Here is a 12,271-nt window from a genome sequence, read left to right as displayed (position 1 = left end):
CATAATCTTCCCTGGTACAGGGGGAAGATTATGTGCATGCACTTCTTGTAATATTTGTTTGAATGAACTATTAGGGAAAAAAAAGCTCCCGTATATAGTCTTGTAATTACTTAATTAAAAAGAGCAGAAAATGAAGATCTCCTTTATAACATTATCTGAAATGTTTCTTTCTTGCTTAATGGCTGATAGGAAGAATTCCTAGTTGAATTGTGAACAAATCAAGGTTTTTCTTTCCAGGTCACTCATCTCTTGCTCAGCAGAATCGTATTGCGGATATGCAAGAAAAGTTAAAAATGCTAGAAGAGAGAACTAAGGAGGCTGAGAAATCAGCAGAATTAGCAGAAGCAGATGCTAGAGAAAAGGACAAAGAGCTTGTTGAGGCTCTGAAACGAATGAGAGACTATGAACTGGTAAACAATTGTTTAGAGTGGACAGGGTATTTCATCATATTTTTAGGAAATCATTTTGTCCTTCCATTTTTTTATTGACTGTGTTCTAATTGGAAATTAAGTGAATGACTTCTGGTGTGTGTTTTGTTTTGTTTTTTTCTTTTCTTTCGTAATAACATTTAGTAGTCATTGAGTGCATGCAATTTATTAGCCATTCTTAAAAATTTTTACAAGTTGTCAGTTTAAACATATTCATATGGGCTTCTGAAGTCCATGGAAGAGTAATTGAACACTCAAGATACGATTCTTCAAAGGATCATGTAGTAAGAGGACTCAATTTTGAAATCTGCAGAGACTTCTCTGTAGTCAGAAGACAGATTTGTATGATCTGCTTTTTATTCAGTAACTTTTTTCACTAAGCATAGTGCAGAATAGTGATACAGGCTGAAAAACATTTTTTCTTACCTATGTAATGATGAAAGACAGATTCATAATTTATTTTCTTGTATCTTCTGTTGCTTGTTCTGTTTTTACTTTCCATTTGGGTTTTTATAGGGAATATATGGTTTGGAAGAGGCTGTTGCTGAAATAAAAGATCTAAAAAAGCAAATCAAAATACGAGATCATGAAATTGAAACATTAATTAAGGAAGTCAATAAGCTTGAACTTAAAATAAATGATTTTCTTGATGAAAATGAAGAACTCAGACACCGCTTAGGTATGCTATATCCATTACATTTTCAATTATTTGTTGTGTAAGAACTGAAATAACATTATGTCATGGAAATATTTTACTATACTGAGTAATTACTTGGAAATAATTTTGTATATTCTGCTAATATTTGCAAGTAGTTTTAGTTAGTTAGGAGAAACTGCATGAATATACATGACTAAACTTGAATATACATGACTAAACTTGGCTTACAGGTTCTTTGACTGAAGAAAGTAGGAGAATAGGTTTTGTAGCGCTTTTTTGGTTTCGATTCCTCTTTGACTGTACGCTGCTTAATAATTTCATAATATGGTATTTGGAACCATAACATACTGAAGTTGTAATGCTGGATTAAAAAACACAGAGAAAACTTTGGACAGGCTTATTTTTACATAGAAGAATCTAAACATAAATGTAGTTAATTTTAGGTGTAATTTTATTGCATTTTGTTTTTTTCAGTAACTGAAGTAAAATTATGCTTTCTTCTGGTGTTATTACATGGAGCATAAGATGTGTCTACATATATAGAAATACTTACATATATTCAACTATCAACATACTATTTTTTTAATTCTACTTGACTAGTTATGTTCTGATTTAAATTAACTGCATTCTTACTAACATTACTGTTCCTCCTTAATGAATAATTATACGGCATATACTGTGTTTTAGGTCTTGAGCCAATGACGATGGTTGATTTAAATGAATTCAGAAACAGCAAAGCACTGAAGCAGCAGCAATACAGAGCTGAAAACCAGATTCTTTTGCAAGAGGCAAGTGATAAATCCTTTTTTTTTTATGAGCTACATAATAAAAATGTATTTGAACAAAATGAAATACTGATCTGTGAATAATAATATGCAGATTGAAAGACTAGAAGAGGAAAGAATTGAACTGAAAAAACAGGTTCGTAAGTTGGCTCAGGAGAAAGGAAGAAGAGTTGCAACAATAGGTAGGGGTTTTTTTGTTATAAACTCTCCTGTCAAAAACATGCTGTCTATACTTATTAATATAGCTATGATATATTTACTCATTTGTTTAAATTACAAGGCTAAATACATTTCATTGAGTCTGTAGGAAGAGATGAGTGGTTTTGTATTTCTGTAGTCTTAAAGCCCAGTAGCTTTTTGATTTGTGATGGCTAGTAATGCATCACTGAGAGTTATGTCATTGGCTTGCAGTTCTTAGACGCAGGATCATCTTGCTGTGATTTCCAGTAAATCTATATAATGGATGTGTTTCAAAAATCTTAACATTTCAATTCTGTGCCACCCATGGAAGTGTAATGTGCTCAGATGGAAAGGTTTACATCTCCTTACGTTGCAGGCAGAAAACTAGAACAACTCAGATATATTAAATGGAATATATTCCCTTGCTTGGAGACCAATTGAAATTTCATAATCATTTACTACTTGTACATTTACTTGCAATTAGGATTGGATGCTGGTGATGTGCAGATGAGTGATAGCTTTATTGAAGAGAAGGGAATGAATAAGAGGAAGTTGGATTTCAACAGACATATTTCTGAAGTAAAAGCAAAGGTAGGTTCATAAAGCAAGTTCATAAACATTTATTGTATTTCTCTTTCAAAATAATGATTTTTAAATATCTGTCCAAATATTTCTCTAGGTGCTTTTATTAACTGCTTTTAAAAATTCAAAAAATGAATAATTTGTAATTGTTTTAGAAGACTAATGAGTGTTCTGTATTCTTTGTGAATATAGGCTAGCAGTTCGTGTAACGTGGAAGGGAGAACCACAGTTGCAGGTAGAGAAGCACCAATTAGACTTTTGAAATCAGAGGGAGATGTAGCTGAAAACAGTAAAGCTGTGGGAAATCTACCTAGAAGAACTTCTGACGTACTTGAGAATTTAGATCACTTGGAAAAAAATAGAAATACTCCTTTGGTTCATTTAGGTTCAAAACATGTGACAGAGCAGCAGCTAGTTAACGACAACTGTAATTCTGAAACTCTTAGTATAAAAGAGCTTTTCACATCACCAGAGCTACGATTTACACAGACATCAGGCATAACAGATTACACAGACGATAGAGAGATGTCAAAAGACTTAAAATCAGACTACACAGGTTCGCTTTCTGCTTATCAGCAAGTGTGTCAGACCTCAGAGATAAATAACCAAAATTACAGAAACAAACCATCTTTTCAGAATCAAGCGTCCATAACTTCTAATTCAGACCAAACATCTCAGGAAGATTTCTGCCTAGGACTATCTCTCAGGAAAAACTCTCTGATTCCTTGTGCATCGGCTCTTGGAAAGCCAGTAATGCACAAAACACAAATAATGACATTGAAGGATAAGCAAGACAATTCGCAAGTAAAGTTTTCTGATTTAACTACCTTTCAAGAAGACAGAGAAGGAAAGAAATGCCTAACAGAACTGTTGCAAGTGAAAGCTTTGGAAAGTGGACTTGAAAATGGACAATCAGAACACTCAGGTCAGGTAGATCCTGTTGAAAATCTCACAGAGCAATTGAAGAGAGAATTAGCCATTCTTAGATCGCAGGTGAGACACATTTATGCTATGTTTGTATCTATTGCAGTTACTTAGAAGATAAATTCAAACAATAAAGATGTGTTTACTTAAATCTTTATTAATTAAAGCTATGGGCTAGTTCCAATAGAACTGCCAGTTGAGCATTTTTTCTTGTAATAAAAAAAGCACCAAGTCATTAATTTGTAGTTTATTTGTTGACATAGGATTGAAAAATGTAGGCATATATTTTCATTCTGTTAGTGGAAAAAGTTTGCACAACACCCATGCACATGCACATAGATGGGTACAAAGAGAGAATAGTTTTTATTTTAAGACTTTACACCTATCTGTGTAAACAAAGTACTTGTCACTTTTCTTACTAGTGCGTACAGGCTTGCATCTCATGCAAATCAATTGTTGCAACTGTATTTTAAACAACATAGTTTGAGGATTGTTTTTAAAAATTGTTTTAAATAAATACACAGGAATACAAATGGTAATTTATTAGTTAGTTGAGTGAAGTAGGGGCTGAATCAGTCCTTTGGTATGAAAGATGATGAGATTTCAGTTGAAAGATGCAATTGTTATTTGACTAGGGGACGTCTCCTACCTCCAGGGAGAACAGATGGTGTAAAGTTAGACTCTTGGAATGAGAAAGGCCTTTCCTTCTGGGAAACATCTAATAAGTTCCTGAGTTGGTTCTTCTATTCTTTTATCCATTTCCCTGCCAACTGACAAAGATAATGTATATCTGTTTTCTGGAAAAAAAAACCCCAAAATATTTCCAATGAAAAATTCCATTATTTATTAAAATTATCTCTAATGATAAAATCCTTTAGGTTCTCTAAAGGATTTTTGAAAACATTTTATAATCAGTGAAAGAACGTGTTGATTTCAGGATGCTTGCTGTGGTTTCTTTTATTCACATGATAAATCATAAAAAAAAATATTCACTGGTAGCTTCCTAAATTGGTACCTTGAAATGCTGTGTTAGTTTTCTGTATAGTGGAAGACGTTGCTTTGGTTTCAAGAGATACATTTTGTGCATGGATCAAGCCAGTCCCTCAGACTCTCACAGACTTTTGGTCTGTACCAGACTGTTGTTCCAACTACTGCGTGACCCACGAATACATGTTTCCCTAGAGAGTGTTATATGGAATTACTTGTGTAATTCTCCCAGTGACTCCATCTCTGTTGCTGTTGCATTTCAAGGAGGAGATTCATATGTGGACTGGGAAATTTTCATGAAGGCATACTCCAAATTTGAAAAAAGGCCAGAACTAGAACATCAAGTTGCTAAAATTAGAATCTGTGTATTTTTTGTCTGGGAGAAACCACCTAAGAATGGGATGAGAAAACATCATGGTTACAAAGTATAAGAGAGATCTTTCCTATCTTTAACCGAAATGTTTTGGAACTGATAGCATTTTCGTTGAGCCTGTTGAGCTATGTAATTCATCAGTGGAAAGTATAACTCTATATACAGCAGGCTTTTTTCAATGATACAACAGTTTTCCATGCTACAGGAGTATGCTTTACTGTTGTGATTTCTCGTAAGATACTGTGTTAGCAAAGCTGTGGAATGAGTAATGCCTACTAACTGCATTTTCAGTAGAAAAGAAGTGGTTTTTTATATTTTGAAAGATAAGTCTTGGAAGTATATTTTTAGATATATATATATAAAAATGGAGATAGAATCCTACACTAATAACTTACTTCTGGGGTTTTTTTTAGAATAAGCACATATCCAGAGATTTGTTGATCAAGAATATGCTAAATAATTATTCAGAATTAAATCTTGAAAGATGCAGAAGCCAGGCAGTGCAGGTAGTACAAGGTTAAAAAAAGAAAAAAAAAAGATAGATTTTATATAAAGTTTATTTATGGTTTAAATAATTTTTTCCTGATAATTTTGTTGCTGTGAAGATGAAGCTATTCCTTTTCTTGTTGCCTTCTATATAATGTCTCCTTTTGGTTTACATACTATATAATTTCACTGTTGAATATATATGGATTAGCAATATTTTCAAGCATTTATTCTCATCTAAACACAGAGCCTTAACGAAAATTCTAATACTAAAATTCCTAAATTACAATTTTTGGGCCATCTTTGTTCTTTTCTTTAGAATGAGTATCTTGCAAATGAATTAAGTGTGAGAGAGAGAGATTTGGAGAAGAACAGGACTGTAATAGCCAAATTTCAATCTAAATGTAAGTTGACACCTGTTTTAAAACTAGAGAATATTATCAGGTACCTGCAGATAGTTTGCTTATTCTGTTCAGTTTCTGTGACTGTGACCACAAATATCTGACTTTACAGTTTCTGTTTGAAATGCAGTTTGCTTTGGTATCTTTCACAATGATTGAGTTTGCTATGTACATAGAAGGTTATTATACAATCATTCTGATATACTTCTGAATGGTGGAAATTATGGTTGTGAATTGGTCCAGGTGTGAACACAATGAGTACAAAACAATGAATGTAAATGGCATTTATTGAATTGGAATTTCTTTGACTTCTCATAAATGACTTTTTTCTTAAAATTTTGTGTTTATATTAGTGTATATCTTTGTGTGTGTATGTATAAATACATATATAGTGTTGCTAATTTTAAATTAGTGATAGTACATGAAACATAGTTTATTCATACTAAATAGATTAAACTGGAATCTGACATGTTTTTCCTTCCTGAATCAGATCTAATAAGGGCTTTAAGTCTGTGAGTGATCCCAATTATAAAAATTATATAATTTCCTTGTGTAATTATAGTGCTTTTCTGGCTGCAAAGAAGTGTTGGGAAATTAAACCCACTTGCTGCTTATGTATATTAGCTGAAGTGCACTGCTTGCAAACTCTGAAATAAAAATAATGCTAATTTCTGTAGACAAGAATCTTAATTTTCTTCCCAGAGAATGTGAATTCTAAAAATTCATTTTGACTTTTCAAAATAGACTTGGTGAAACTGCTCAAACTGCTCCAGATTTTGCAGTTCACTCCTTGGTCTTCAGGACAGTTAGCTATATTGTTTAATTTCCAGAGAATGTCCTGACGGGTTTGTTGATTTGTTTTTTTTTTTTTTTTTTGAGGTTTCCAGACTTCTTGCTCTGTGCTGGAAACTCTGGAATTCCAGTGAGAGACTAATAGTGGCAAGAAAACTGCATGTCTTGAGAGTCCTTGTTACAGCTAAATAATTTACATGTTCTTTTTTCCCAGTCTGGAGCAGGAATTCAGGCAATTCCTATATGCTTCATTGTTACACCCAAACATTTGAAGATCCACGTTTCTGGATTTGTGAAAGCCAGTTAGACAGGCTGCTAAAGAAGTGAAAAATGTGGCAGGAAACACTGAAGACTGGAAGGTTCAATAAAGCCAAATGTGTTCCCATGAAGCATTTCATTATTGTTTTGTTGGTATTTCTCCAGCAAAATACATTATCTGGATGTTCCTAGCAGCTCTACTTTTAACTTCCTAATTGGTTATGTCTATGCATAATCTGAACATTCTTTTTACATATCAAATCAACAAGTACTATAATGAAATGTGCCAGGAACCCTTAGCTTATCTTTTCAGTGCTTTTGGACGCATTTACAATTTTTATTACAGTAAAAGAATTATCAGAAGAGAATAAACACCTTGAGCAAGGAATGAAGGAAATACTGCAAGCTGTCAAGGAAATGCAGAAGGATCCTAGTGTGAAGGGAGGAGAAACAGCCTTAATAATCCCTAGTCTGGATCGTTTAGTTAATGTAAGTTCGCTTTCTAAAATATTATTTAACTTTATAGTATTTACAGGCTTTTTTTTTCCTCCTCAATTATTTGGGTTATCATATAATTAAATAGTAGCTTCCTTATACATATACTTCCTTAGTTACCAGTATGAGTACATAGTGTGATATTTCTTTAAAAATGCAAATTAGAAATACGCAGCAACAAGAGGTTGCCAATAAAAATAAAAAAAAAAAATTCAGCTGGGTAGTATAAAACTGTCTTTGGCAAATTTATTGTCCTAGTGGTAAAACTTAGGTAAAAGTTTGTTTGCATGTCTTTTATCTCTATGCAATCTTTATCTCACTGCAGGAAGTGTTTAAGAAAAATTCTTTATCCAGACACCTTCAACAGTTTTAAAAGGAAAATTTAACCATTTAAATCACAGTCTATGGCAAATACACTTCAGGAAACCAATAAGTAGATTTTAAAATGTTACCATTTCATGCTTTATGCTAATTTCATGTAGTCTAAATTTGAGGGCTCCAGTTTATTATGAAAAAACAAAGCTTTTCTGCACTTTTTCTCTGTTTTGTTAATTAAATGTTTACTGCATTAGGCAATGGAGTCAAAGAATTCAGCGGGAGTCTTTGATGCTAGTGTACACTTGAAAGCTCAGGTTGACCAGCTTACGGGACGAAATGAAGAATTAAGACAGGAACTTAAACAAACCCAGAAGGAGGCAACACATTTCTCCAATCAGCTGGCAAATGCAAATGAAAAGGTATACAATTCGTTTTATACAATTTATCTGGTACTTGAAAAGTAGCTGCTCTGATAATTTAGAAAAAAACACACAATCTATAAGGTACTGAATTTACCTTATGTAAACAGTGTAATTATACAAATCTTAGTTAAATTTATGAATTGGATCTGTCAGTTTGTCCATTTTAAGTTCAGATCTTACTCTTCTTAATGTTACTTTATCCTTGGAATATCCTATCATGTTAAACGTGAAGCATGCCTATCTTTTGGGGAGAGCTGTGCCCAAAAAATCTCACAGATTTCTTTCTTCAGGAAGCCAGTAGTCTTGCATTTGTTATTTATAAATAAGTAACAGAGATTAAGTGTCCTAAAATGATGAATTGTTCTCTAAAATCCTGTATCTTCTTTTAAGTTGTACAATTGATTCTCTGGAATGCTTCTTCCAGGGCAGGAATAAGGAATGGAATATTATCTTATGAGAACCCAAACTTAAATTTGCCTTTTAGAAGAGCTTTGGTGATGCAAAAAGATTTGCCTGTACCTAATATCCTAGAATAATGTTTTATGTACTACTGGAGTAGAGACCCAGAGAGCTTTTAAGAAGTTAAATGAAAAGGCAAAGACTTGTTTAGAATAAACCATCAAATAGCCACTGCGATAATTCTATCCAAACTTAATCTTTTTAAAAGGAATAACATGCACTGTGTTTTAAACAGTTTGGAATAAAACTGTGGTGCATCCTTAGGTACGTGAAGCTGCCCTGATTGCTGAAGTTACTTGATAAATTTGGCTTAAGATATTATGTATTTAATGATTTATGGAATCACAGCATTAAAAGGTACTTTAAAAGAGTGTTTGAATTCTTTAGACAATAAGTGGAAGTGAATTAGGTTTTTAATAACAACTGATGTAGCACAGGAAAATAATATTTTTTCCATCAGTGATTTGTTTTTAATTGAATACCATGAGATGCTTCTTTATGTTTTTGTTTCTTTTCTTTAGATTGCACAACTGAAAAATGAAATTTGCTTATTACATCGGTCAGAAGGTGCCAATATTGTCTTCCAAACAGTGAATCTTCCAGAAGGAATGGTTCCTTCAAGTGCTAATATGATTAATTCTCTGAATGAATATTTAATACATCTTATACAGGTAACTCACTCACTCCTTGCTATCAAGAGTATTTGTAACATATAGCTAATTCCTCTGAAATCTAGGACCATGCCATGTATGGACATGGGAGAACTCTCCAAAATTATTTTGAAGTTCTGACATTCAGTAAAGTTTTTGGGTTATTCTGTTTTTTTTAAAGCTGGAAGTATTTTACTGTGTTGTAAACCTGGAAGGTAATACTTAATTAAATTTTTGACAACAATTCAGATTTTTTTGTTTTTAATCTGAATTTTGATCTAAATATTTGCCCACATTTCCTTCTACTTCTGCAGTTGCACTCTTTCTATGAGAAATTCTCCCTCTTTCTGCTGCCTGGATTCCATACCTGCATGTTCAAATCCTAATCTGAACAGTTTTTTCTCTATACAGCAAAGATCTCTATATTAATTTTAATTCCATCATTTGTCAAAAATATGTCAACATTTATAAAAAGAGGCATAAATATATTGAGACCAAAGCCAGTGATTCCTGTGGGAAGCATAGCAAACAAGCATATAGTAAAGAAGAATTGTCTCTTTGAGAATTGGAGTAAAAATAACTTACCTTTTTATTGTTATTTAAGTATTTTGTTTTGTCTTTGATCACTTTACTTTTGTTGATTAGAGAATATTTTTCAACTGTATATGATTATTAAGTAGAAGACCATTTGGGAACATGAGAAGAAAACATCGCTTTCCAGTTAGACATTCAGTTAGTATCCTTAGTGGGCATAGTGTATTGAACTTTGAGGGCTGTAATGCACAGTGCAATTATGCGCTATTTCACACCTATTAATATGAATGCCAAGGTTTATTATTAAACTTTTAAAGTTTATTATTTTTCACCTGTTGCTTCTAAAGAAAATACACATTTCATATCTGCAGTTCACACAGCTGATGACAGAAGCATCTATCATGAAAAACACAAGAGAGAACTGTCATTTTGATTAATCCTTTCATGTTTAAAGCCTATATTAATCACTTCAATATTTTTATTTGGAAAATAATCATTAGGAACTGGAAAATAAAGAACTGTTACTTAAACAATTAGAAGATGCAGTAGAGGACTACAAGCGAAAATTTGCAGTAATTCGTCATCAACAAGGCTTGCTGTATAAAGAATATCAAAGGTATTGTTCTCTTTCTTGAATCATGAAAGTTCAACTATCTAAATGTTTAATAACTTTTAATACAAGATTTGCTGCTGTGTTGAAGTAGTTCTTTGGTTAGTCTCATAAGTGCTGCTGCTCTTGGATATGGACTCCATAGATTTTCCTTAGTCCTGTAAAGATTCACAAAACTCTTACAAAAACATTTTCTGCTGAACTGTCTTCATATTGCGTGCTTTGTAATGAGGATTGCGTTGTGTTCTCTGCATCTGCTATCTTGTATTTTATTAGAACCTGGTATTACAGACTCTTCAGTCTTATTTTCTTTTGCTTTCAAGTATGGGTCCTAAAGTTTTTCTGAGGGGGGGAAAAAAAGACGACTGTGATCCAAATCACAGTCAGAGATAGCTCTTTTAAAATTTCATATCATCAGGGCTTCATAGTTGGTTTTCTTTCAGACTCTTAGTTCCTTTATATGCTTCACTGAATCTAATTTCTATTTTAAAAAATTAATTTTTAAAAAATTTTAGTCTAATTTCTAAGACTTATCAGATAACATGATCTCTATTTGAGGCATTAAAGCTATAGCTTTTTTAAAATATTAAAGACTATAATATATACTGCCTTATTTACTACTAGGTTGGATATCTCTAATGACAGGGATGAGATGATGATTCAAGGCTCCTTCTCCAAACATGTTACAGATTGAAGTTAGGAGAAGAGATTCCTTGACTTGGCATCCCATAAGGACATACTTTCAGAGCATTTTCTTTCCTTTCCCTTCATTTTCTTCCATTATGGAAGAAACTAAGACATCTTTGAAGAGAAAACACTACTTCTGAAATGCCCTTGATTATTTGTTTAAAGTAGCCTAAACTATCCTATACAGTCTATAGGAACTTCCTTATTAGACATGTATAAACAGTCCATAGTCTTTTTTCTTTCCAAACAAATAAATAGAAATGGATAGAGGAGAGTAGTTTGGGCCAAACTGAAGCTGAATCTTTTTATCTTTTTGTTTGTTTTTCACTGAAATACTAAAACTAGGGTGGGAAATTATGTCCTTTATGCATCTGAAATAAAATGAATGTAATAGAAAGAAAGATTTGCAAAACCATTGAAACAATTGAGTTAATATTACAGCCATTGCCTGCCCTTCTATTTAGAAGTCTGACCTCTAATGTAGAATTTGGATATGGGAAACCTAAGTTTAATTCTGTCCATTTCCTGAGGGAAATTTGAACTGACATCTTTTAAAGAAAAAGCCAACTACTATGCTGTGGGGAATTCTCAGAGGATGAGCGAGTAATCTTTTCCGTATGATACTGTACTGTTCTGTATGATTAATTAAAAAGACTTCAAAATCAGCTGTCTCTCAGGAACTGCAGAAGCCTTGTTCCCCTTGCAAGTTTTCTCTTTGCTAATGAATGTGCAAGTGCTTCATGCAAAGGAAATGGTTATCGAAGGTGTCATTGATTATTTGCCAAACCACTTTATCTAGCTGTAAATCTTATCAGCCAAATTATTGGGCTCAATTATGAATACCTGCTGAAATCTGCTGGGCCTAGTCTGCTTCAAAAAGAAAAGGCCCATTTCGAGGCTCGCAGCATGGTAAGTTCCAGTAGTATGACTTTTGTCTCCTCTCCTATAAAAGGGAGACCTGGAGTTTCCAGAGAGGTTCTTAAAATGGCAATGTTTTTCATTGCAAAATTTTAAACTTCACCTATTTTAACGAAGACATGTGCAAGAAAGTAATTAATTGAAATACAGGTGTGCAATTTAAAGCAGATTAAATGCCATATGTGTATTTTTGGGGGGAGTAAGGCATCTCTATCTCTACACATGTGAAGAAGATGTAAGACTCTCTAACTTAATAATTTTTTTCATCATTAAACCAGCTGCAGCCTAAACAGAGGGAATAGTTTTTCAGTTACCCATCTACAA

At 32.9% G+C, this 12,271-nt stretch overlaps 1 protein-coding gene across 1 annotated transcript in view; it reads left to right on the top strand.

The window, feature by feature from the left end:
- Positions 1-237: 237 nt before the first annotated feature.
- The window catches only part of CEP290 (centrosomal protein 290kDa), a gene marked incomplete at its 5' end in the record, with an annotated part of 43,668 nt that continues 31,634 nt past the window's right edge, over positions 238-12,271 (top strand). The window contains 10 exons of the mRNA XM_010284567.1: positions 238-410; positions 945-1,107; positions 1,774-1,874; positions 1,966-2,053; positions 2,536-2,642; positions 5,723-5,807; positions 7,201-7,343; positions 7,922-8,086; positions 9,070-9,219; positions 10,233-10,348. Coding sequence (XP_010282869.1) covers positions 238-410; positions 945-1,107; positions 1,774-1,874; positions 1,966-2,053; positions 2,536-2,642; positions 5,723-5,807; positions 7,201-7,343; positions 7,922-8,086; positions 9,070-9,219; positions 10,233-10,348 — 1,291 coding nt within the window. The remainder of the gene's footprint in view (positions 411-944; positions 1,108-1,773; positions 1,875-1,965; positions 2,054-2,535; positions 2,643-5,722; positions 5,808-7,200; positions 7,344-7,921; positions 8,087-9,069; positions 9,220-10,232; positions 10,349-12,271) is intronic.

Source organism: Phaethon lepturus, unplaced genomic scaffold (assembly GCF_000687285.1).
Source record: "Phaethon lepturus isolate BGI_N335 unplaced genomic scaffold, ASM68728v1 scaffold18993, whole genome shotgun sequence".
NCBI lineage: Eukaryota > Metazoa > Chordata > Aves > Phaethontiformes > Phaethontidae > Phaethon > Phaethon lepturus.
The sequence above is the reverse complement of the archived record's forward strand: the minus strand, read 5'-3'. Positions and strand labels throughout refer to the sequence as shown.